This window comes from Cetorhinus maximus, chromosome 22, assembly GCF_964194155.1.
Source record: "Cetorhinus maximus chromosome 22, sCetMax3.hap1.1, whole genome shotgun sequence".
In the NCBI taxonomy this organism is placed as follows: domain Eukaryota; kingdom Metazoa; phylum Chordata; class Chondrichthyes; order Lamniformes; family Cetorhinidae; genus Cetorhinus; species Cetorhinus maximus.
In genome coordinates this window covers 13,070,686-13,094,443 of record NC_135900.1, presented here as the reverse complement: position 1 = coordinate 13,094,443, position 23,758 = coordinate 13,070,686, and the positions used below count along the sequence as shown (strand labels likewise).

Below are 23,758 nucleotides of genomic sequence, written 5' to 3'. Positions count from 1 at the left end.
GACGTGTCGGCCGCGGTGGTTTGTGGGTGCGGCCTGCGCTCTGGAGTCGGGGCGACTCGCTCCTGAGTTGGGGGGGGCGACCCAATCGCCGGGCCCGAAATGAGGAAAATGTCCACCTCGTCCCCCGAAGCCGTGAAGAAGCTGCTGGAAAACATGCAGAGCGACCTGAGGAGCTTGTCGCTGGAATGCAGGAAGAAATTCCCCCCCGTCAAGGAGGTGAGAACAGGGACGGAGGAGGAGGAGGGAGGGAGTGAGGTGGCTGGAGGGAGGGAGTGAGGTGGCTGGAGGGAGGGAGTGAGGTGGCTGGAGGGAGGGTGTGGGGAGGCTGGAGGGAGGGTGTGGGGAGGCTGGAGGGAGGGTGTGGGGAGGCTGGAGGGAGGGTGTGGGGAGGCTGGAGGGAGGGTGTGGGGAGGCTGGAGGGAGGGTGTGGGGAGGCTGAAGGGAGGGTGTGGGGAGGCTGGAAAGAGGGAGTGGGGAAGCTGGAAAGAGGGAGTGGGGAGGCTGGAAAGAGGGAGTGGGGAGGCTGGAAAGAGGGAGTGGGGAGGCTGGAAAGAGGGAGTGGGGAGGCTGGAAAGAGGGAGTGGGGAGGCTGGAAAGAGGGAGTGGGGAGGCTGGATGGAGGGAGAGAATGAGAGAGAGACCCACCCAATGCAACGAGAGCAAGAGGGGAGAGAGACCATGGGACTCCTGCACCAACTAGGGGAGGAGAGAGAGAGCGGAGGTGACCTGCATTGACTAGGGGGGGAGTGAGGGAGAGAGTGAGGGGCCCACGCTGACTAGGGAGAGAGCGAGGGACTGCTGTGCCGACTAGGGACAGAGCGAGTGAGAGACCTCCTCACCGACTGGGACCCTCGCACCAACTAGGGAGAGCGAGGAACCCCTGCACCGACTAGGAAGAGAGAGAGCGAGGGACCCCCACACTGACTAGGGAGAGAGGAAGGGATAGAGCGCGCAAGGGACCCCCTGCGTCGACTAGAACGAGAGAGAGTAAGGGACCCATGCACCGACTAGGGAGAGTTAGTGAGGGGCCTCCGCACCAACTAGAGAGCATATGAAATAGGAGCAGAACTAGGCCATTTGGTCCCTTGAGCCAACTCCCATTTGATAAGATCATGGCTGGTCCATTTGTGTTTCAAATTCCACATTCCCATTTACCCCTGATAACCTTTGATTCCCTTGTCTAACAAGAATCTATCTACCTCTGCCTTAAAAATATTCAATGACCCCACCTCCACTGCCTTCTGAGGCGGAGAGTTCCAAAGTTGCACAACCCACTGAGAGAAAAACATTCTCCTCATCTCTGTCCTAAAAGGGCAACCTCTAATTTTAAAACATTGCCCCCTCATTCTGGACTAACCCACAAGACAAAACATGCTTTCCACACCCACCTTGTCGAAACCAGTCAGGATCTTCAAATCAAGTCACCCCTCACTCTTTTAAACTCCAGTGGAAACAAACCCAGTCTGTCCAACCTTCCCTTATAAGACAACCTGCTCATTCCAGGTTTCAATCTAGTAAACCTCCTCTGAACCACTTCCAACGCATTTATATTCTTCCATAAATAAGGGGACCAAAACCGCACACAGTATTCAAGATGCATTCTCACCAATGCCCTGTATAACGTCTTTATTTTTATGTTCAATTCCTCTCGTAATAAAGGGTAGTATTCCATGTGCCGCTTTAATTACTTGCTGTACCTGCATACTAACTTTTTGTAAAAACAAAAAACTGCGGATGCTGGAAATCCAAAACAAAAACAGAATTACCTGGAAAAACTCAGCAGGTCTGGCAATATCAGCGGAGAAGAAAAGAGTCGACGCTTCGAGTCCTCACTCACTGCCAGACCTGCTAAGTTTTTCCAGGTAATTCTGTTTTTGTTACTAACTTTTTGTGACTCGTGTACGAGAACACCTAGATCCCTCTGCATCTCAAAATTCTGCAATCATTCTCTATTTAGGTAATGCTCTGCTTTTTTATTCTTCCTTCCAAAGTTGACAACTTCACATTTTCCCACATTAAACTCCATCTGCCAGATTTTTGCCCACTCACTCAAACTATCTATATCTGTCTGCAACCTCCTTATGTCCTCTTCACAACATACTTTCCTACCTATCTTTGTGTCATTTGCAAATTTAGCTACCATGCCTTCACTCCCCTCACCTAAGTAATTGATATAAATTGTAAAAAGTTGAGGCCCCAGCACAGACTTCTGCGAGACTCCACTTATCACGTCCTGCCAATCAGACAAAGGCCCATTTATGCATACTGTCTGATTTCTGCCAGCCAGCCAATCTTCTGTTCATGCTAGTATGTTACCCCCTACACCATAAGTGTTTATTTTCTGCAGTAACCTTTGATGTGGCACCTTATCAAATGCCTTCTGGAAATCCAAGTACGGTATGCCTACAGGCTCCCCTCTTTCCATGGTGCATGTTATTCCTTTAAAGAACTAGAGGGAGATAGAGCGAGGGAAGACCCCCCCATCGGCTAGAGAGAGTTTGAATGAGAGACCCCCGCATCGACTAGAGAGAGCGAACAAAGGACTCCTGCACTGACTGGAGAGGTTCGAGTGAGGTACCCCCACAATGACTAGAGAGAGTCCAATGAGGGACCCCCCCACACTGACTCAGAGAGAGAGTGCAAGGGGCCCTGCGTCGATTAGAGAGAGTTCAAGTGAGGGAGCCCCGCACCGACTAGAGAGAGAGCGAGCGTGCGAGTGACCCCTGCACTGACTGGAACGCGCAAGAGAGAGCGAGGGACCCCCCCCACACCAGCTAGAGCGAGAGTTCGAGTGAGGGACCCCCCGCATTGACTCGAGATAGAGAGAGAGAGAGAGAGAGTGAGTGTGAAGGAGTCCCACACCAACTAGAGATAGAAAAAGACACCCCTATCATTGACTATGGAGAGACAGCCTGATGTAACACTGTTGCTAGGGATTGACACCGGAAGGGCTCCTGTAAGAGTGTTGTTGACCCCTTCATTGTGTAGCATGGGAAAGAGGGAAACACAAAACCCAGCTGGAACTGTGTGTGACGTGTGACGCTGCTACTGAGACTGGCATAAGACACACTGCTGTCCAGACCAGTGAGGGAGTAAATGCAGTACTCTCAGATGAAAGTGCCCCATGTTCACAGGGATATAATTCCAGTCACCTCAGGTGAACTGGCTCTCACACACACTGGATCTGATTGCAATCCTCTATTATTGTGATGATGAACAGTTGAACAAGTCTGAGTTAGTTGATTAAATGTGTTTCTTAACATGGTCCAAACCAGCTGAAGTTTGCTTACTTTAATAGAGTTCAATGTCTCAGTAATGCGATAACAATGCATGATTAAAGCTCCGGAACAATATTCAATTAATCTGTTTCATTATTGATAGAAATTGCGAATGGTGTTATTAAAATATCACTTTCCTGGGAAGATCTAGCAAGCTCCCCAGCACACTCCAGAACTTTTATAGGCAACTTGTATAATATCAGTCAGTAAAGAACCAGTGTGAACGTTGTTACTGTTGGAATGGTTCTCGCTATTGACAATATTGTTCCTGTCAAGCAGTGCAGGGCGTATTGCTATATAAGTGCAAGATGTTGTTATTGATAAGGAAATAGAGTCCATTCCTTAGAGCTAGTTTGTAGCTTGAACCTTAGTTAATATTGCATGCATTTTGTTTTAAAAAAAAACTTGCATTTATACAATGCTTTTCAGGACTTCCTGAAGTGCTTTTGAAGTGTAGTCGCTGTTGTAATGTAGGAAACATGGCAGCCAATTTGCACACATCAAACTCTCTTAAACAGCAATGAAATATTGAGCAGATAATTGGTTTTATAATGTCGCTTGAGGGACAAATATTGATCAGGACACCAAGGATAATTCCTCTGCTCGTCTTCGAAGCCTGCCGTGGATTCTTCTACATACAACTGAGGGGCTGGATTTTACTGGCCACCCGTGGGTGAGAAAACAACAGGTGGATGTGTAAATTGGGGTGCCGCGGCATAATTGGCATGCCTGCCTCAACATGATTTGCAGGCATCGGGTGGGTTGCCTGCCCGCAGCCCAATTGAGGCCCTTAAGTGGGCAATTGATGCCCAGCTAAGGGCCTCATCCCACTGCCGCTCTGATTTAACAGGCTGGACGAGAGGCCTGAGCCCAACGTGTAAGCTCGGCAGGTTTAACCCTGCAGCTGCTGTAAAAAAGATTAGAGGTGCACAGTGCCACCTTCCCGGGCCCCGTGTGGCAATCTGAGGCCTCTGCCACAGTTTTGTCTCCCCAATCCCCCACCCCTACCCTGTCCAACATGGTCCCCAGCCCCCTCGCCGGGGCCTTCCAATCCAGCCTCAGTGTGATCCCACACTTACCTGGGTTTTGTGGCATCCGTGGTTTCTGACCCTCCTCGGCCTCTTGCAATGCTGGCAGTGGTCACCGATCCTGGAAAGCCACAGATGCACGGAAGCCCTACCTTATATTTATTAAAGGACCTTTGCCAAAAAAAATTAAAGTGGGGTGCGCTGGCCGAGCGGAGGCAGGTTTGCCCCTGACATTTGTGCTGAAGTGTTGGGAACTCGCTCTTAGGTATAATCCAGCCCGAGAATGCTGACGGGACCTCAGTTTAACATCTCATCCGAAATATGGCACATCGAACGGTTGCATTACTTATTGACTCAATGCTGCACTGGAGTGTTAGCCTGGATTTTTGTGTTCAAGACCCTTGAACCTACAACTTTCTGGCACAGGAGAGAGCACTACCAACTGAGCCAAGGCTGGTGCCCCGAATAGTATTTTGATATTAAAATAACAAGATCAAAAGTAAGAGATCAAAATGACAACTATTGCACACATCGCAAATGTGAATTCTACATCTTCTACATTCCGACAGTGACTAATCTGGGAAAACAAAGAGCTTCATTGGCTGTATTATGCTTCAGGGCATCCGGAGGTTAAGACAAGCACTATATAAATGCAAATTTCTTTTTCATGCTCATGACATAGTGCTTCCCCCTTCTATGGAATCCTGATTTGTGCTTGGTTTTGGTTTGTGTTTATGCCGTGGTTCCCCAACAAAGATGCCAACAACTTATATAATGCCTTTAACGTAATAAAACATCTCGAGCCATATCACTGGAGCAATATGAAACAAAATTTGAGATTGAGCCACGTTAAAAAGATACTAGATCACTAAAATTTTGGTCAAAAAGGCAGTTTTTAAGGAGCACCCTAAAGGAAGAAAGAGGTAGAGAGGTTTAGGGAGGAATTTCAGAGCTTAACTGAAGGCACAACGGCCAGTGGTGGAACAATTAAAATCAAGGATTCTCAAGTGGAAAGGCGTAGATATCTTGGAGGGTGGGGCTGGAGGAGATTACAGAGATAAGGAGGGGCAAGACCATGGAGGGATTTAAAAACAAGGATGAGAATTTTAAAACCAGGGTGCTGCTTAACTGAATGCCAATGCAGGTCAGTGAACAGGTCTTGGAGCGTGTTATGGTGCTGGCAGCAGCGCTTTGGATCAACTCTGGTTTATGCAGGGTGGAACACGGGAGGCCAGCCAGGAGAGCATGGGAATAGTCAAGTTTAGAGGTAACAAAGCCATGGATCAGGGCTTCAGCAGATAAGATCGGAGGCAGGGCGGAGTTGGGCAATGTCACCAGGGTGGAAGTAGGAATTCTTAGTGATATGTGGTAGGAAGCTCATCTCAGAATCAAATACCACACCGAGGTCAAGAATAGTCTTTTACCATTCTCAATCAGTGGAAGACATGTTGCTGACTGCTCAGTTTACATCCTGCTCGATCGATCATGGTTTACTTGGTCTGCACTATTTTATTTAATTAAAGGTTGTTATGGGGGAGACGGTTGTGTTAACATGCAAAGTAGAATTTCAGACACACTCTGTCTCCATTGTCTGTTTTTGATTTCCATAGCTTTCATTTGGAAAGAAAATAAAAGTGCAATTCCAAGGGTTTGAATAAAGTATTTTATATTTAACCATATTCGCTCAGACATTGCATCCCATGGCACCCTTTAAAGCCAAGTGTTGAGATATTTTGATCATTCTAAAAACTTAATGAGTGTAGTTATTTTATTTATATACATTTATATCTTACATGGATTGTAAGAATCAGTAATGAATTGGTGCTACCTCCAGTTTTCTTTTGAAACCACAATTGGCCATTCACCTATGGAATCAAACCTTGCTACAGGTTTTGTACCTCAACCTCCATCACTAGCTCGATGATCTGTCATTACCTCATTACTGTAGTAGGATCTTGCCATGCACAATTTGGCTCCTGTGTTTCCTACATTATAGCAGTGACTAAATTTCAACAAGTACATCAATGGCTGTAAAGCATGTCCGGCCATCCTGGTGGGTGAATGATGTGATATAAATGCAAGTTTCGTTCTTTTTCTTTCTTAATTTCAAAAACATCCATTTATTGTATATTGCTGTAGACAAGGAATAACCCAATAGCTTGGCTTTTGGTGAAGATTTCTTCCATTCCTCCAAGTGAGAGAACACTCCTTTCTCCCAATCCCCACTATTGACCCTCAAGAGAGATTAATGGAAGTGGTTTCCTGAGCTGCCAGGAAAATCTTCAGATTTGTGGCCAGGACAAAATCTAGAGAAAGGTGTGCACCCACAGACGCAAAGTTGAACTTCTTCATCTTCAAAAGCAAACTGGAGGTGGGCACCAACTCGTTATTGACTCTTAAGATGAAACCCATCCCTTCATTCAGAACAGTTTTCAAGATCCAAGGAGATGGATCTCTTTGAGGTAGAGAAAGTGTCTTTTAAGGCCTGATCTGCTAAATCGCACTTGAAAATGTAATCTTTACACAACGCAGAAAGCTAGATTGTGTGTGCTAGCAACAGTGGAGCTAGAAGCCCAAGCCCTATGTCTGTAATGCCCCTTTCTGCCCAAGGATAGATTCTGCTGATTTCCCAACCCTTCTAGACTAAATATAATTCGTCTCATTCTGTTTAAGTCCTAAAGTCAAGTTTTCTCCAGATGTAAGAAACATATGTAAACCCACAGATCCTAACTGTCTGTATCCCCAGCATCTCTCTGAATGCAGAATCAGGAGATAACAACCATCCACCAACTATGCCCTCAGCCTAGGGTGACAACAAGACAAAAAGTTGCGTTACTCTGTCCCCAGGTAACTTGAGCAATCCTCTGGGATTGTCAAAACAATCTCTTGGACTTTCAACAACCAAAGGCTTCTCAGTCAGCATTGGTTGCTCTAAGTGCAGTAAATTCTGGTAATTGCATACGTTGCTATATTCCTCCGGTTTCAAGAATTAAGGATATGTTGGCATCAAAGGCTTGAGTGTGGGTTTGAATAACTTGTGTTGGTACTGGTGATGACATTGAGTTAGCACCAGCCTTTTGCAAAAATGACTAAAGGATAGACCCATCAAGCTATGCATGGACTCAACACTTAAATGATGGGCAGTCAAACTCAAAGGCTTCTGTCCTGACACAAGAACACCAGAAATAAGCACAGGATTAGACCACAAGGCCGGTGAAGCCTGCTCCCCCATCCGATACGATCATCGCCTAATCTTGAGCATTGATTCCACTTTCCTGCCCCCTCCCCATTCTCTTTGATTCCCTGAGAGAACAAATATCTGTCTGTCTCAATCTTAAATGTATTCAATGGAGTATCTGCAACCGTCTGGGCTAGAGAATTCCAAAGATTCACAACCCTTTGAGTGAAGTAATTTCTCCTCATTTCAGTCCTAAATGATCGGCCCCATATTTTAGATTCCTCAACCAGCAGAAACAATCTCTCAGCATTACCCTGTCAAACCCCTTCAGAATTGTATATGTTTCAATGAGATCGCCTCAGGTTCTCAACTGCAGAGAATTAAGGCCTGTTTACTCAACCTCTCATCATAGGGCAACCCCCTCATCGCGGGGAACCAAGTTAGTGAACCTTCGCTGTAACTCCTCCAATGCAAGTATGGCCTGCCTTAAATATGGAGATTAAAACTGTGTTCAGTCAAGAGAGTGATTGTGGCCACCACATTGATTTTAAGCCCTTGCAGGGTCATGGAGGCTGAATGTGCTGTTGCAAATGACTTGCTTAGCCTGACAAGGGCTGTCATTTTTTTTAAACAGATGTTAGACATTGCAAGGGTAATCTAAACCCAGGCAAACAAAGCACCTGACAAGAATGCCCTGGGGAAGAAATTGCACTGCTCAAACTGCAGCCACCCCAGTCTGCTACATTAGAAAAGGTCAGACTGGAAAAAGACAGATGGGCTTCAGTGTAGACTCTTGTTTCTATTCAAGCCTACTTGATGGGTGAATTTTATATTTTACCATTGAAAAGTTCCAAAAAATGTTGTGCCATTTTATTTTAACAGCCAAGCATCAAGTGATTTTTTTTTTCCCCCTATGGCAATTTGCCGAATCAAACATTGAATTTTTAATTAACTTTTCAAACTATGGTAGTTTTGAAGAGATGGCATTTTCTTGCTTCTCCCAGTGGCTCATATTGTTCAGCGTACAACTGACTATTCAGGACAGGAAGTCCCAAATCTGTTGCTCAATCTGTGTTAATTGATCTCAGCGCTACGTGGTCTCTGTGACTCTGTACTTGTGGAAAGCGAAATCAGCCAGTGTAGCAACTGGGTGAAGATACATTTTGGCTTGACTTTGATGCCTCCTGTGGTCGATTAGGCAAAGCCCATCACTTCAGCTTTCATGGATGAATGACCTGTCTGGATGACGTATTGGTGGGTGACCCAGAGCCTCTGAGGTTGTGCCTCTAGCATATGGCACTGCTTTCAAAGCAGCAATGATTGCATTTATATTATGACCTTAATGCCCAAGGCGCTTCACAAGAAGGGGGAGGTGATGGCGTAGTCATATTGTTGTTGGACTAGCTCTGGGGACCCAGGTTCGAATCCCGCCATGGCAGATGGCGGAATTTGAATTCAGTAAAAATCTGGAATTAAAAGTCTAATGATGACCACAAAACCATTGTCGATTGTTGTAAAAACCCATCTGGTTCATTAATGCCCTTTAGCAAAGGAAATCTGGTGTCCTTACCTGGCCTGGTCTACATGTGACTCCAGACCCACAGCAACGTGGTTGACTCTTAACTGCCTGCTGAACTGGCCTAGCATGCCACTCAGTTGTTTCAAACCGCTACAAAGTCTCAAAATAAAAAGGAATGAAACCTCACCTCACCAACCTGCCTGCCGCAGGTGTATCTGTCCTTGACAGTATCGGTAGGAGTGCCCACTGCACAGTCCTTGTGAAGACGAAGTCCAGCCTTCACATTGAGGATGCCTTCCATCGTGTCGTGTGGCACTAACACCTTGCTAAATGGGATAGATTTCGAATAGACCTAGCAACTCAAGACTGGGCATCCATGAGGCACAGTGGACCATCAGCAGCAGCAGAATTCTACTCGAACGTAATCTGTAACCTCATGGCCCAGCATATCTCCCACTCTACCATTACCATCAAGCAAGGGGATCAATCCTGGCTCAGTGAAGAATGCAGGAGGGCATGCCAGGACCAGCACTAGGCATACTGAAAAATGAGGTGTCAACCTGGTGTAGCGGTAACACAGGACTACTTGCATGCCAAACAACATAGGCAGCAAGTGATAGACAGAGCTAAGCAATCCCACAACCAACGGATCAGATCTAAGTTCTGCAGTCCTGCCACATCCAGTCGTGAATGGTGGTGGACAATTAAACAACTCACTGGAGGAGGAGGGTCCAAATATCCCTATCCTCAATGATAGGGGAGCCTAGCACATCGGTGCAAAAAAATAAGGCTGAAGTATTTGCTACCATCTTTGACCATCAGTGCTGAGTGGATGATCCATCTTGCCCTCCTCTGGCGGCTCCCAGCATCACAGTTGCCAGTCTTCAGCCAATTCGATTCACTGCACGTTATATGAAGAAACAGCTGAAGGCACTGTCTACTGTAAAGGCTCTGGGCCCTGCCAATATCCGGGCAATAGTACTGAAGACTTATGCTTCCGAACTTGCCGCGCCCCTAGCCAAGCTGTCCCAGTACAGCTACAATGCTGGCATCTACCCAGATACGTGGAAAATTGCCCAGGTATGTCCTGTCCACAAAAAGCAGGACATATCCAACCTGGCCAATTACCGCCCCATCAGTCTACTCTCGATCATCGGTAAAGTAATGGAAGGAGTCATCAACAGTGTTATCAAACAGCACTTGCTTAGCAATACCTGCTCACTGACCCAGTTTGGGTTCCACCAGGGCCAATCAATTCCTGACCTCATCACAGCCTTGGTTCAAACAAAAGAGCTGAACTCCCGAGGTGAGACAAGAAAATTACATCAAGGCTGCATTTGACCAAGTGTGGCATCAAGGAGCCCTAGCAAAACGAGTCAACGGGAATTGGAGGGAAAACTCTCCACTGGTTAGAGTCATACCTAGCCCAAAGGAAGATGGTTGTGGTTGTTGGAGGTCAGTCATTTCAGCTCCAGGACATCATTGCAGGAGCCCCTCAGGGTTGTGTTCTAGGCCCAACCATCTTCAGCTGCTTCATCAATGATCTTCCTTCCATTATAAAGTTAGAAGTGGGGATGTTCGATGATGATTGCACAATGTTCAGCACCATTCTTGACTCCTCAGATACTGAAGCAGTCCATGGCCAAATGCAGCAAGACCTGGACAATATCCAGGCTTAGGCTTACAAGTTTCAAATAACATTCGTGCCAGGCAATGACCATCTCCAACAAGAGAGAATCTTAACCATTGCTCCTTGATGTTGAGTTGGGAGGTGATCACTGGCTTGGGAGGAAGGGTGGAGATGCGTGCGGTTGGGGGTAGGAGGGTTGGTGTAAGAACTGCTTTTTAAAGAAAACTATGGTACAGCAATTTTTAAAATAAGTCCAGAGGTTTTAACTAAGTACTGAAAGTTACATGAAGAGCCATTAGTCATAGATCATGCTGACATGGCACCTGAATCAAACAAACTGCTGAACGGTTGCATGGAATGGAATTTACTTGAGGGGGCAGCGGTCTGACTAGAGTTAACAAAGATCATTTGAGATTGTTGAAAAGTTGAAAATATGTACATATATAGGACTAAACCTATAAAACCAAAGGGGTTTTGCACACAACCTGATTTGAATGACAGTGGCTCATTTTGCATTTTCAGATTTTGCAATGTCCTTTGATGAGCTGTTTTACTTTGGAAGCTTGAAAGTGTAAAATACAAATTGGATCATGTTTTTGGATATTGTATAGAAAAAGAAGAACTTGCATTTATATAGTGCCTTGCCCAACCCAAGGTCTTCCCAAAGTGCTTAACAGCTACTGAAGTACTTCTGATGCATATTCACTGTTATAACTTAAGAAACACAGTTTGTGCACAGCAAGCTCCCACAAGCAGCAATGTGATAATGATGAGATAATCTCTTTTTGTGACACTGACTGAGGGATAAATAATGGCCAGAACACAGAACACATAACTCCCCCATTCTTCTTCTAAATAGCAATGTACCCGAGAGGAGGGAGACGTGACCTCAGTCCAATGCCTCATCTGAATGATGGCACCTCTGACAATGCTGCACTCTCTTAATATTGCACTGGAGTTCAGTCTAGATCATCATGCTCAAGTCGCTGGAGTGGGACTTGAAGACAACTTTCTGGCTGAGTGCTGCTAACTGAACCTTACTGCCACTTCCAAGAAGCAGGCCTGCCTCTGAGGGATATTGTTTTGCCTGGGGGGGGTGGGGGCGTGGATTGCTTAGCAGCAGCATGTATTGTCTTTCTGGTTTTGGTGCTTCTGTGCCAAAATCCTAACTTTTTCTGGTGCTTTCCATTTCTATTTCTTTCAAACTTCAGTTCAGTTGCTGACGATGTTTCTGCTTTGAATGAGTCAGGGAAAAATTAGCTTCATGCCTTGCCAGAGAGCAGGATAAATTGGGATCTACAGTGACTTACAAAATTTTTCCTTCTAAGAAATTTGAGACATTGCCATTTTGAAGAAAGAGCTGGTATACATTGGTAAGCGCAATTAGTATATTTTGCAAATTTAATCGTTGTTACAGGCTATATTTTGTGTATGAAGGGTAATTATTAAGCTTAACTGGAAATCATAGATGCATATTTAACTTTGTTGCAGCAGTGTGTGTGTGTGTGCGCATGCGCGTGTGTGTGGCCCAGTAGACATCATTTATAGAGCTGTCCTTGTATAATTGCTTTCTCGACTTAACTCCAGCAGTTAACCATGTGATGACTATGTTTGACCTTTATTCACAGTATGGCCACTTAGTGATCCCAAGCCACTGCTGTAATAGTGACTACATTCCATTATTGGACCGTCGGTATTGTTCATGCAACGATGATGCACAACAATGAAGTTGTTGTATTCCATGCTTGCCATGAATAATTATTCACCATGTACTAATGAAAAAAGCAGTAAAACATTGGATCCAATATATCAGTACAATGAATGATTGAGATTTTACACTCTTGCACCGTTCTGCAGATTAGATTCCTTTTGATATTTACAGATTAACAAATAACTCAGTATATCAAAGACTGCACTGGACCGCAATGGTAGTGACAGAATGAAACAAAGGCTCTTTGCACCACACTATGGTTGCAGTGTTAATGCAGCTGAATACACCAATTTAATGTGGACTTAAAAGGGAATCCATAAGTCCTAGCAGCATTATTAAGAGGAAAAATAAAGTAAGCAGAAGGGAATTGAAGCAATCACAGAGCTAAGCAACCAACAAAAATGCACAGCTTATTTGCTGCTTCTCTTGTGGGAAGGTATGCCTATTCGGAGGGCACCCCTTGACATCTATGCTGTGATTAAGGTCTCTAGCTCAAGAGAAGATAAACCTACATCTTAACCACTATCACTTCACGTCACTGTGCCTTGTCAAAGTGCTACTTTTCAAATTGCTCTTAGATTTTTCAGATTCAGCGAGGGTAATGAATGGAGAGGTGCACCATAAGGGCAGGATATTTTCTTTGTTTCATTCTTTTTAGCAGCCTCTACTTTGCTTCAAAGCTCAGATAGCCCGTGGCATATCGGGTGCCCTTTTGAAGGGCTAGTTTTTACTGTTACACCGTCCATCTGCGAAAATGTCAATTTGTTATTTAGTGATGGGTGAAACACACAGAATCGTTCGAAGTTTTGGGATTCCTGGTGTTTGTGGATTAAAGTAAATTAGCATAGTCTCTTAAATTTGATGTAGATGTGTTTGATTACTATTTTTTGAATAACACAAACTCTGTTGCCAATATGGGTAAACTGTGCATAAGCTAGCTTTCTAAATGAGTTGGTAACAGCCCAAAGATTCACTGATAGGTGGCTGTAGCAGGTTTATGATACATCTGGCTGAAGATTTTTTTATGGCAGGTTTGCAATTAGCAACAGTGGAACAGTACAAGACCTACGATTTTAAACCAGATTGTAATCTGTCCAGAGGCAGTATTTTCCACTCAAGCAATGCCTGATTTTATTTTTTTTCAAAATAATCCCATTTAAAAAGAATACTGCGGATGCTGGAAATCTGAAATTAAAACATCAAACGCTGGAAACACTCAGCAGGTTATGGTAGCATCCGCGGAGAGAGAAACAGGCCTGTGACCTTTCATCAGAACTGGGAAAAGTTAGAGATGTAACAAGTTTTGAGCAAGGGGTGGATGAGACATGGGCAAAAGGTGATGGAGTGGAAGACTAGAGAGATTGGAAGACAGAAGAGTTCGTCTGCCAGGGCCAATTGGAATGGTGATGGGGCAAGAAAAGGAAAAAAGAAACAAAACATGTGCCTGGACAGGTGCACTGCTGGCCAAAAGCAAAAAAAAAGAGAAAAACCGAAACATGCTAAGAAAAGGAAACAAAATGGGGGCAGAAATTATGGTCTGAAATTGTTGAGCTCAATGTTAAATCTTGCGGGGGCTGTACACTGCCTAATTGGAAAATGAGGTGCTGCTCCTCAAGCTTACATTTAGCTTCACTGGAACAGTGAAAAGCAGAACACTTTTATTGAAAGCCATTTTACAGTCATTTGCAAGTGGAGAGTAAATGTGGTCAGCAAATGTGTTCACCATCAGCCTTTTCTCAAACATCAAGACATTAGGAGGAATCATTAACTTCAGTGAACCATGAAGATTTCAGCACAGAATGAGGCCACTTGGCCCACTGTGCTTCTGCTACCCTCACATTGTTGTCTCTTAAAAAAAATAAAACACAAATAGGTAGAATACGTCATTAAGGAAGCAGGTGTCAACTGCACACTGTTATTAAGTTGGAGTTCATGGAGGTGCTATTCTCAGGAATCAGATGAAAAACAAAGACATACACCAGGCGTTGAGGTGGATGCCAAATATCCCATTGCAATATTCAAAGAAGAGCAGAGTCTTTTTGGTGTTTTTTAAACTCATTCATGGGAGCAGAGCATCACTGGCAAGGCCAGCATTTAGTGCCCATCTCTCTGGGCCAACATTCTGTCTTTGGCCAGTGGTATTGAAAGTGGATCAGCTGGTTAATTAAAAAGACAAGGAGGAAAACTGCAAATGTTGAAAACCTGAAACACAAAATGCCGGAAGCATTCGTTAGGTCAGGCAGCATCTGGAGAGAGACCACCGCATTAGCGTTTCAGTTTGTCCCATTCATTAAATTGAAATATTAACTCTGTTTCTCTTCCAGAAATGCTGCCTTTCCTGAGTCTTTCCATCATTTTATGTTTTTATTTCCATTGGTCGGTCAAGGCATGCCAATAGAAATTAGATGAATATCTGCAAAATGGCCACAGCTTTTGCCTTTCCAGCAACAGGTGCTGCACTTCAGAGTAATTAGTTGCTTGTGTAGGTGGTTCTGAGTATTAGCTACAAGGTGTTACATAAATGCATTGTTTCCTTTTATAGCTTACAGTGAAGGGGGAAAGTCTGTACACCCAGGGAGCACAGAACTGCATAGCTGGCCTATGCAAACAAGCTAAGCCACCTGACTCACCAGTGGCCAATAATCATGGCTACTTGTGCGGCTAGCAAATCTGTTTCTGGTTACATTGCCACTGGGGTTGGTAACATCATTGAAAACCAACTCTTTGATATTGGCGCAGCCTTCAAAGGCAGGAAGGTCACCTTGGTACTGCATTTAGCTTGAAAGGGGATAATGTAAATGCAGCATTAAAACGAAAAGGAACCTAGCATTCTCTGGCTGGTGGTGAAAATGGAGATGTTTGGGTAAGTTCCCACCATCAAGTGATTTTACACACTTTATATCAATACACTGTATTGATTTTATACACATTCTTTGTATTATGCAACTATCCTGCACTGACTGCATTTTGCTGGAGAAATCACCCCTGCTTTTTTTTGATTTGTTCATGGGATATGGGCATTGCTGGCTAGCCAGCATTTATTGCCCATCCCTAAGAGACCCTGAGAAGCTGGTGGTGTGCTGCCTTGAACCGCTGCAGCTCATGTGTTGTAGAAACACATACACTGCTGTAAGGAAAGGAGTTCCAGACTTTAGACCCAGTGACAGTGAAGGAATGGAGATATCGTTCCAAGTCAGGATGGCATGTGACTTGGAGGGGAATTTGCAGGTGGTGGTGCATCTGCTGCCCTGGTCCTTCTAGGTGGTAGAGGTTGTGAGTTTGGAAGGTGCTGGTTACATTGGAAGGAGCCTTGGTTAGTTGCTGCAGTGCATCTTGTAGGTGGTACATACTGCTGCCACTGTGTCCCGGTGGTGGAAGGCGTGAACGTTTAAGGTGGTGGATCGGGCGCCAATCAAGCAGGCTGCTTTTTTCCTGGATAGTGTCAAGCTTCTTGAGTATTGTTGGAGCTTCACTCATCCAGGCAAGTGGAGAGTATTCCAGCATGCTCCTGACTTGTGCTTTGTAGATGGTGGACAGGCTTTGCTTGTGGACAAGCAAGCGACAATTGCTTGCTGCACCTGCATGCTAACTTTCAGTAACTCATGAACAAGGGCACCCAGGTCTCTTTGGACACCCGTATTCCCCAACCCCTCTCCATTTAAGAAATATTCTGCCTTTCTGTTTTTTCTACCGATGTGAATGTCAGGAGATGAGTTACTCTCTGCAGAATTCCAAGCCTCTGACCTGCTCTTATCGCCACAGTATTTATGTGGCTGGTCCCGTTCAGTTTCTGGTCAATGGCAGCCCCCAGGATGTTGATAGTGATACCAATGAATGTCAAGAGAAGATGGTTAATTTCTCTCTTGTTGGAGATGATCATTGGCTGGCACCTGTGTGGCGCAAATGTAACTTGTCACTTATCAGCCCAAGCCTGAATATTGTCCAGGTCTTGCTGCATATGGACACAGACTGCTTCAGTATCTGAGTCGTCGCGAATGGTACTGAACACTGTGCAATCATCTGCGAACATCCCTACCTCTGACTTTATGATGGAGGTAAAGTCATTGATGAAACAGCTGAAAATGTTTGGGCCTAGGACAATACCCTGAGTAACTCCTTTTATCAGAATATGTTGTTGCAGTCTTCAGTGTAGGTTCTGTTTGATCTTCAGATGGAACTTTGGAATTCTCCACTCCAGAAGGGTGTGGAAATTAGTTGTTGAAAATTCAAAACTAAGATCGATAGATTTTTTTGACTGCACTAAAGAATTCCAGGGATCAGGTGGGAAGCGGAGTTGAAGTAAAAGATTAGCCATGATCTCATTGAATGGCGAAGCAAGCTCGAGGAAGCTTTTGGCATGCACCTATTATGTTCTTTCTAAATAGACTATAAATAGACTTTGCTGACTAACATGATTTTTGTTGCTGTAAAATGCATTGTTTATAAGCCCCGTCCCATCGGCAACCCATTGGCTGTCAGTGGTGTCAATTGATACTCTGGTATTTGTTTGGGGTCCTTTTAGATCTAACTTGTTGCCAAAACACATTAAGCTATATCTATTGACGGTTTTAAATGCTTGGCTCTGTGGCCATGTTTCCCTGTGCATGTTTCAGTTCTTCTTGCTGGTAGCTCAATTTATTGAAGAAGTTTAACCTCCATGTGTAAATCCAGGTACTGTGATCGAATGTTACTGCAGCTGCTAGCAGTACCACTGAGATTCCAAATGTAAATACCACAAGCAACTTGCCATGGGAGGTAGAGGTGTCCAAAAAAACCAATGTCATTGGAAAGCTGAGTGACTTGAAGTGCTCCTTCCCACCCCTGTTTCGGCAGCAATCAGTTTTGGTATGGCTGATCCTAGCTAAAGACCACCTTCAACTCAACCTATACCCTAGAAATAGTTGCAAACACCAACTTTAAATTAACTCCAAATTAACTATGTACTAGTGACTTCTACAGTTTCAACAACCTGTTTTCCAATTCTGCACAGTTAGCAATTAAGTGTCTGATCTAACTCACAAGGGTGTTTCATCCAGAAATCAAGCTAGGCCCAGAGGCCATGAAAAACATTTTACTGTGTCATTACTTTGCTAAGTCAGTTATTTTCTGGACATGCACAGAGTACAGTGCATTGGATTTAATGCCATTAATGAAACAACTCGTGCCTCAACATAGTCCTTGGAGGGAGCAGTAATTAATAGCACTCCAGTGCGGGAGGGAAGTAATTCACAGGACTAATCCTAGTTGCCATGTTGACCTCATAAATATAGAGTTATGCATTTTATTTCCAGAACTCTTTGACATGAGATGTGTGGTATAAATTAGCCATGCTTTGAGGAAGCAAAGAATGAAGTGCCTGTTAAAGGCATCAAATAATTGTGTTGCAAGCGAGTTCACTGGTTTGAAAGGGAAGGTGGTAAGGCATTTAAATAAAAACTCAGCAGGCCTGGAAGCACTTGTGGAGAGATATGATTCTTCTTTGGAACTGAAGAGAGGCAGAAATGTGATGCCGGACCTATTTGTTTTGTTTTAGTTGGGTCTTTATTCTTTCTTGGGATGCGACCAAAGCCACTGGCAAGACTAGCATTTGTTCTCCATCCCTAATTGCCGTTGAACTGAGTGACTTGCTAGGCCAATTCAGAAGGTAGTTAAGAGTGAACCAGATGGGTCTGTACGACAATCGATGATAGTTTCATGGTCACCATTACTGACACTAGCTTTCAGTTCCAGATTTATTGATTGACTTTAAATTCCACCTGCTGCAGTGATGGGATTTGAACCCATGTCCCCAGAGCATTAGCCTAGGCCTCTGGATTACTAGCCCAGTGATATTACCATGACACCACCATCTCCCCAAGTTGGATAGTGATTGATTGTCCCATGGTCCATCTGTGCAATATAATGTCCTTCCTTGGACCTGATGACACACCATGTATAGTTTCCTAAACAGTTTGAGGTTTTAAACTGTTACACAGAATACAGCACATTAAGCGTGGAATTTGGACTTTGTTTCTCTCACATGAACCCCTTGGGGACTGAAGTTCTATTGGCTGATGTAGAAACGTGCAGCAAAGACTGACCTTTTGCTTTACCTGATATTGCCCATGTGTTGCATCGTGCATAAAATCAAAGTGACAGAGCAGCATGTCTGTGTTTTTGCAGCTGCTTGGGGCTGGTACACAGCTGCTCTTGTTTCAGTGTTTTACATTGAAGCTATTCAGTTTGTAATGTGCACAAACTTAACTTTAGAAGCATTTGCATCATGTGTTGCCATAAGTGATATGTAAAATCTATTGAGTTTCAAGGAATTACTGTAACTGAGATTTTGTCAGTCATGCTGATTGTGTGAGATCCTAGCTTTTTGTCTCATTGCTGCTGGGGGAAAAAATTGCAATACAATACCTGCTTTTATGTGTCATCTGAAAGCACTTCCAGCAAATTACGTTCTGAAATGCAGTGATTGTTGTGTAGTAAACATAGCCATTTTGTGTCAGCAAAGTTTGTCAAACAATTGTGATATAGTTGAGCTGTTTCTTTATAAGTGGCATTGGTTGAGGAAAGGCAGGGCTAGAGACAACCCTACCGTCAACACCCCTTTGTCCTTTTGTCTATGACATCTTTGGCAGTCTCTTCTTGGCCTCCGCCTATCACTGGCCCCCTATCGAGCTCTACCTGCCCCACCCCTCTCTACCAGCTTATATTTCATCTCATTTCTATATTTTTTAGTTCTGATGAAGGGTCATACGGACTCGAAACGTCAACTGTATCCCTCTCCGCAGATGCTGTCAGACCTGCTGAGTTTTTCCAGGTATTTTTGTTTTTGTTCTAGAGACAACCCTGTTGTTTATGCTGCACCATGGGATCTCAAATCACCACACCACAAATCAGGCAGCTCGGACCTCTGTTGAATGTCATTTCGGACAATTCAGAATTCCCTCACTACCACACTAAAGTGTTAGCCTGGATGCGCTTTAGCCTTGGTGTGAGACCCTCGCTCACGACCTTCTGACCTAGAGGCACATGTATACCAACTGAGTCAAGCTCTAGTCAGCCACTGCTTTCAGTTGTGCTATTGGGACAACAGTCTTGCTGTTGCTGTCAGCCTGTAAAGAAATCAGTTGTGTTTGTAGTGTACAGACATATAAGCTGGGTCATTTTAGGAATGGCTTCAAGGTACCTGATAATACAGAACAGAAGGATTCCGTTACCCATGAATCAAAGTTTTGCATTTGCTGTGATTCCAAAGTTGTTATATTTTTTGTAATGTAAGCATCAAACATCTGTACTTGAATTTTGCATGTTGAAGAAAAAAAAAATGAGGTTTGCATACATAGATGGGAATAAACAGATAAATCAGATGTAGGCCAGTGATCTTGAATTTTGGTTGTTACTTGGGTGGTGGAACTGTCCAAACTTCAAGTATTTCCTTTTTCACATTATCTTCAAACTGTTATTTTAAATTTTCTCAGTCGTTTCCAACTGAGAAGCTGTTCCATTGGTAACCAATAGAGCCTTCACGCAATCTGTGTCTGCACTGAATGAGTTGGTCAAAAATCAAACCTGATGCTCATTCGTCACCAAAACAGTGAAGAAAACTAGTTTGCTCCTTTTAATTGCCTTGAGGCATTTTACTATGTCAAAGGTGCAATATAAATGCAAATGAACTTTTTGATTCTGAGGGGGTTTAACAGGTTAGATGCTGAGAGGATGTTTCCCCTCGTGGGGGAATCTAGAACTTGAGGGCACAGTTTTGGAATAAAGGGTCGTCCCCGTTTAAGATGGAGGTGAGGAGGAATTTCTTCTCTTAGGGTCATGGAATTCTCTATTCCAGTGAACAATAGAGACTGGGGTCATTGAATATATTCAAGGCAGATTTAGGGAGGCATATGCAGATTTTCGATCTTCAAGGGAGTCAAGGGTTATGGGGCCAGGCAGGAAAATGGAGTTAAGGCCACAATCGGGTCAACCATGATCTTATTGAATGGCAGACCAGGCTCGAGGGGTTGAGTGGCCTACTCCTGTTTCTTATCTTAGAACCATAGAAAAGTTACAGCACAGAAGGAGGCCATTCAGCCCATCCTGTCCATGCCAGCCCGAGGACACCCAGGTGCCCTTTCTAATCCCACCTTCCTGCACCCGGCCCATAGCCCTGCAGCTTACAGCCTTTTAGGTGCAGATCCAGATCTAGTGACACCCACTACCCTCTGCGTAAAAAGGTTCTTCCTTATGTCCCCCCTACACCTTCTGCCACTTATGTTGAATCTATGTCCCCTGGTTCTAGAATTCTCCATCAAGGGAAACAATTTTATCCTGTCCACTCTACTATTCCCCTCATAATTTTGTACACCTCAGTCAAGTCACCTCTCAGCCTTCTTTGTTCTAAGGAAAATAACCCCAACCTATCCAATCCCTCCTCGTAGCTACACTTTTCTAATCCTGGCAACATTCTTGTAAACCTCCTCCACTGTCTCCAGAGCTATTACGTTCTTCCAGTAATGTGATGACCAGAACTGCACACAATACTCCAGTTGTGGCCTCACCAGTGTTTTATACAATTCCAACATTATATCCTTACTTTTATATTCTATACCTCTACCAATGAAGGAGAGTATTCCATAAGCCTTCTTTACAACCTTGTCTACTTGAACTGCTATCTTCAGGGACCTGTGTACTTGTACGCCAAGGTCTCTCACTTCATCTACCCCTCTTAGTATATTCCCATTTATTTTGTAATCCCTGTAAATTTTTTTGTAATCTTCTTAAATTGTTGTTGTGTAATGCTTGGAACTGTCATGGGTGTTCTAGATTGTTACCACTTTCATAAACCCTAATCATGAATTTGAAGTATGTCAAATTAACACTGATAAATGCGTCTGAAAATTTTTCCGTGTACTTATGACTGTCATTTTTCCTTGAAACCGTGGGCTTCAGTGTAGCTAAGAACAGTCTTTGCATTGGACTTCCAATTTAGAGGCACTTATAGCAGCTGCTCGCAGCAAATGATGCTTGAAACTGTCAGGGATTGTAAAAGCCAGTAAGCCAGAATTTTGAAGTGCAGTGATTGTGGCCTTGACTTCAATGGGAGGTTGTGACACTGAATTCAGTAAGTGTGGCAATTTGTGGATCAGCACCTGAAAACTGAGGAGTTGTCATGAGAAGTCAACTAGTTCCTTCAGGGAAGGAAAACCTTCCATCCCACCCCATGGCCTACATGTGACTCCATTCCCAAACTATTGGATTGATTCTTAATTTTAAGGTTCTTCCTTGTGCAAATTAATCTTAGTGAAAACTTGAACTGTAATCTAATCAGTCCTATTTCAAGCACATATTGGGCCCAATTTCCTGATTTGTGCCTAAAGTGGCAACTCTTCCCTGAATGTTTAAGTTGCATTTTAATGTAGAAAAACATGCCAAGGCATATCACAGAGGCATGAAGATAAAGCAGGTAGCAAGACAATAAGACCTTAGGAAATGTGACCATCAGCTAGCTCAAAAGAGAGAGTGTTTAAGGAGGGTTTTAAAGTTGTAGAGAGGCAGAGTTTAGGGAAGGATTTCAGAAATGGAATCTAGGTGGATGAAAGCACAGTGGTGGAGGAAGGGGGCTGCAATGCACAGGAGGCAGAAGCCTTTGGGGGTCGGGGTGGGGGTGGTGCGGTGCAGTGGTGGGTAGTGAAGCTTGTAGAGAAAGATGGGTGAGACCACTGGCATTTTATAGTAAGCGTTAGAACTTTGTATTCGAGGCCTTGGGTGAGTGGAAGCTGAATGCTCCCAGTCAGTGAGAAAAGATGATGGGTGAACAGGATTCGATATGGGGTAGGACGTAAACAGCAGAGTTTTGAGTGAGTTGAAGTTAATGGAAGGTAGGCTGGAGAGTGTCAGAGAAACTGAATCAGGAGATGACTAAGGTGGGAATGAAGGGTTTCAGCAGCAGATGGCCGAGGTAAGGACAGAATGGTGCAAGTTTGTGAAGATAGGAGTAGATGGGTTTTGTGAGGGTGGAACAGGTTGGATGCTTGGTTTAGAATGGAGCACAGTCAGTCTAACTCCCTTGAAAAAGATGCTCTGCTGAGACCAGCTCTTCCTGAGTGCAGAACATGTGATTTTTGCAGCTGCCTCAACAGAGAGCTCTACTATTGTTGCATATTGAAAGGTCATAGGGCTTGAACTAAGTCAGAACTTCATTTAGCTCACCAACCATACACACTAGATTGTTTCTGAATGTCTGAGTAATGTAGCAAGAGTGAAAATTGCTCGAGTTTGACCTGCTGATCCATTTTAATGAAAGACCCCTATTTATATAGTTCCCTTATCACATACACATTTCCACTGGGTTGCTGTTCACGTGCAGGATTTGTTGGAGCAGACTTTGTGTATATAGCATAAATAACAGACCCTTGTAATCCTGCTCCTTTATGAAAATCAAGGATTTGTTTTGTCTTGCATCTGCTCTAGTCTGTTAACTATAGTCACATTCACAGCATCTCCATTCTGCGTTTGGGGCGGTTGTTGTTAGAAACTAGAAAACTGAGACAGCCAGCAGGTGCAAGTTGCACTAAAGGGAGGAAGGGAGTGTATAAGATCTTTTTCCAGCTGACTCCCTTTTAAGGACCTTGTGGGATTCAGGCATTTGTCATGAAATAGAGTGCATTCTGTATTGAGCTTTATTATACTTAACTTGGAAGTGCTTATTGATGATAAATGATACAAAGAGTAAATTTATTATGTTTCCTGACGCTGATCCCTCATCATCTTCCACAGTTCAGAAGTTCCTTTTTTTAAAAGGAAGTTCTCTGTTTTATCCATTATGAATTAATTTTTTCTCCACAGAGAGCAATGAAATAGATGACCAGATAATATTTTTGTGATGTTAGTTAAGGGATAAATATTGGCCAGGACAACAGGGAGAACATTCCCACTCTTCCAATATTGCCATGGGATCTTTTGCGTTCACCTGAGAAGGCAGGTGGGCCTGTCTCATTGTAAGGGCAGTATCTCCAGCAGTGGAGCACTTCCCTCGGTAATACAATGAAGCACCAGCCTAGACTTTGCGCCCAAGTCTCTGCAACAGGACTTGAGGCCAACCTTCTGACTCTGAGGTGAAAGTGCTACCAGCTGCACCAAGGCTAATGCCTGGGAACTGTCATGATAACAGTTGCACATATATTCAGGGTTGGAGTCAACCATACTTTAGTTGCAAGGAGGCAAGCATTAGCTGCAAAATTTCCTCACCTCCAACTGGTGAAACTGTGTGGCATGCATCAGTGCTGCAGTCAGTTGTATGGCTGTGCAGTTTGAGGAGCAAGTGCTACTTGTTGTTCACTGTGGGAGGATTCAAGCTTGTGCATGTCAGTTGTCAAGTGACCAAATAAGGCCTGCTGCCTATGGAGGGGAGAGCTTAAGTGGTGTCTCTGGCA

At 44.1% G+C, this 23,758-nt stretch overlaps 1 protein-coding gene across 3 annotated transcripts in view; it reads left to right on the top strand.

Annotated features, from left to right (window-relative positions):
- mon2 (MON2 homolog, regulator of endosome-to-Golgi trafficking) overlaps positions 1 to 23,758 on the top strand; it is a 124,434-nt gene continuing 100,676 nt past the window's right edge. For 2 of the 3 annotated variants that reach the window (XM_078567819.1, XM_078567818.1), the window contains exon 1: positions 1 to 216. In XM_078567819.1, coding sequence (XP_078423945.1) covers positions 100 to 216 — 117 coding nt within the window. In that variant the 5' untranslated portion in view covers positions 1 to 99. The remainder of the gene's footprint in view (positions 217 to 23,758) is intronic. The other variant, XM_078567820.1, reaches the window with a different exon arrangement.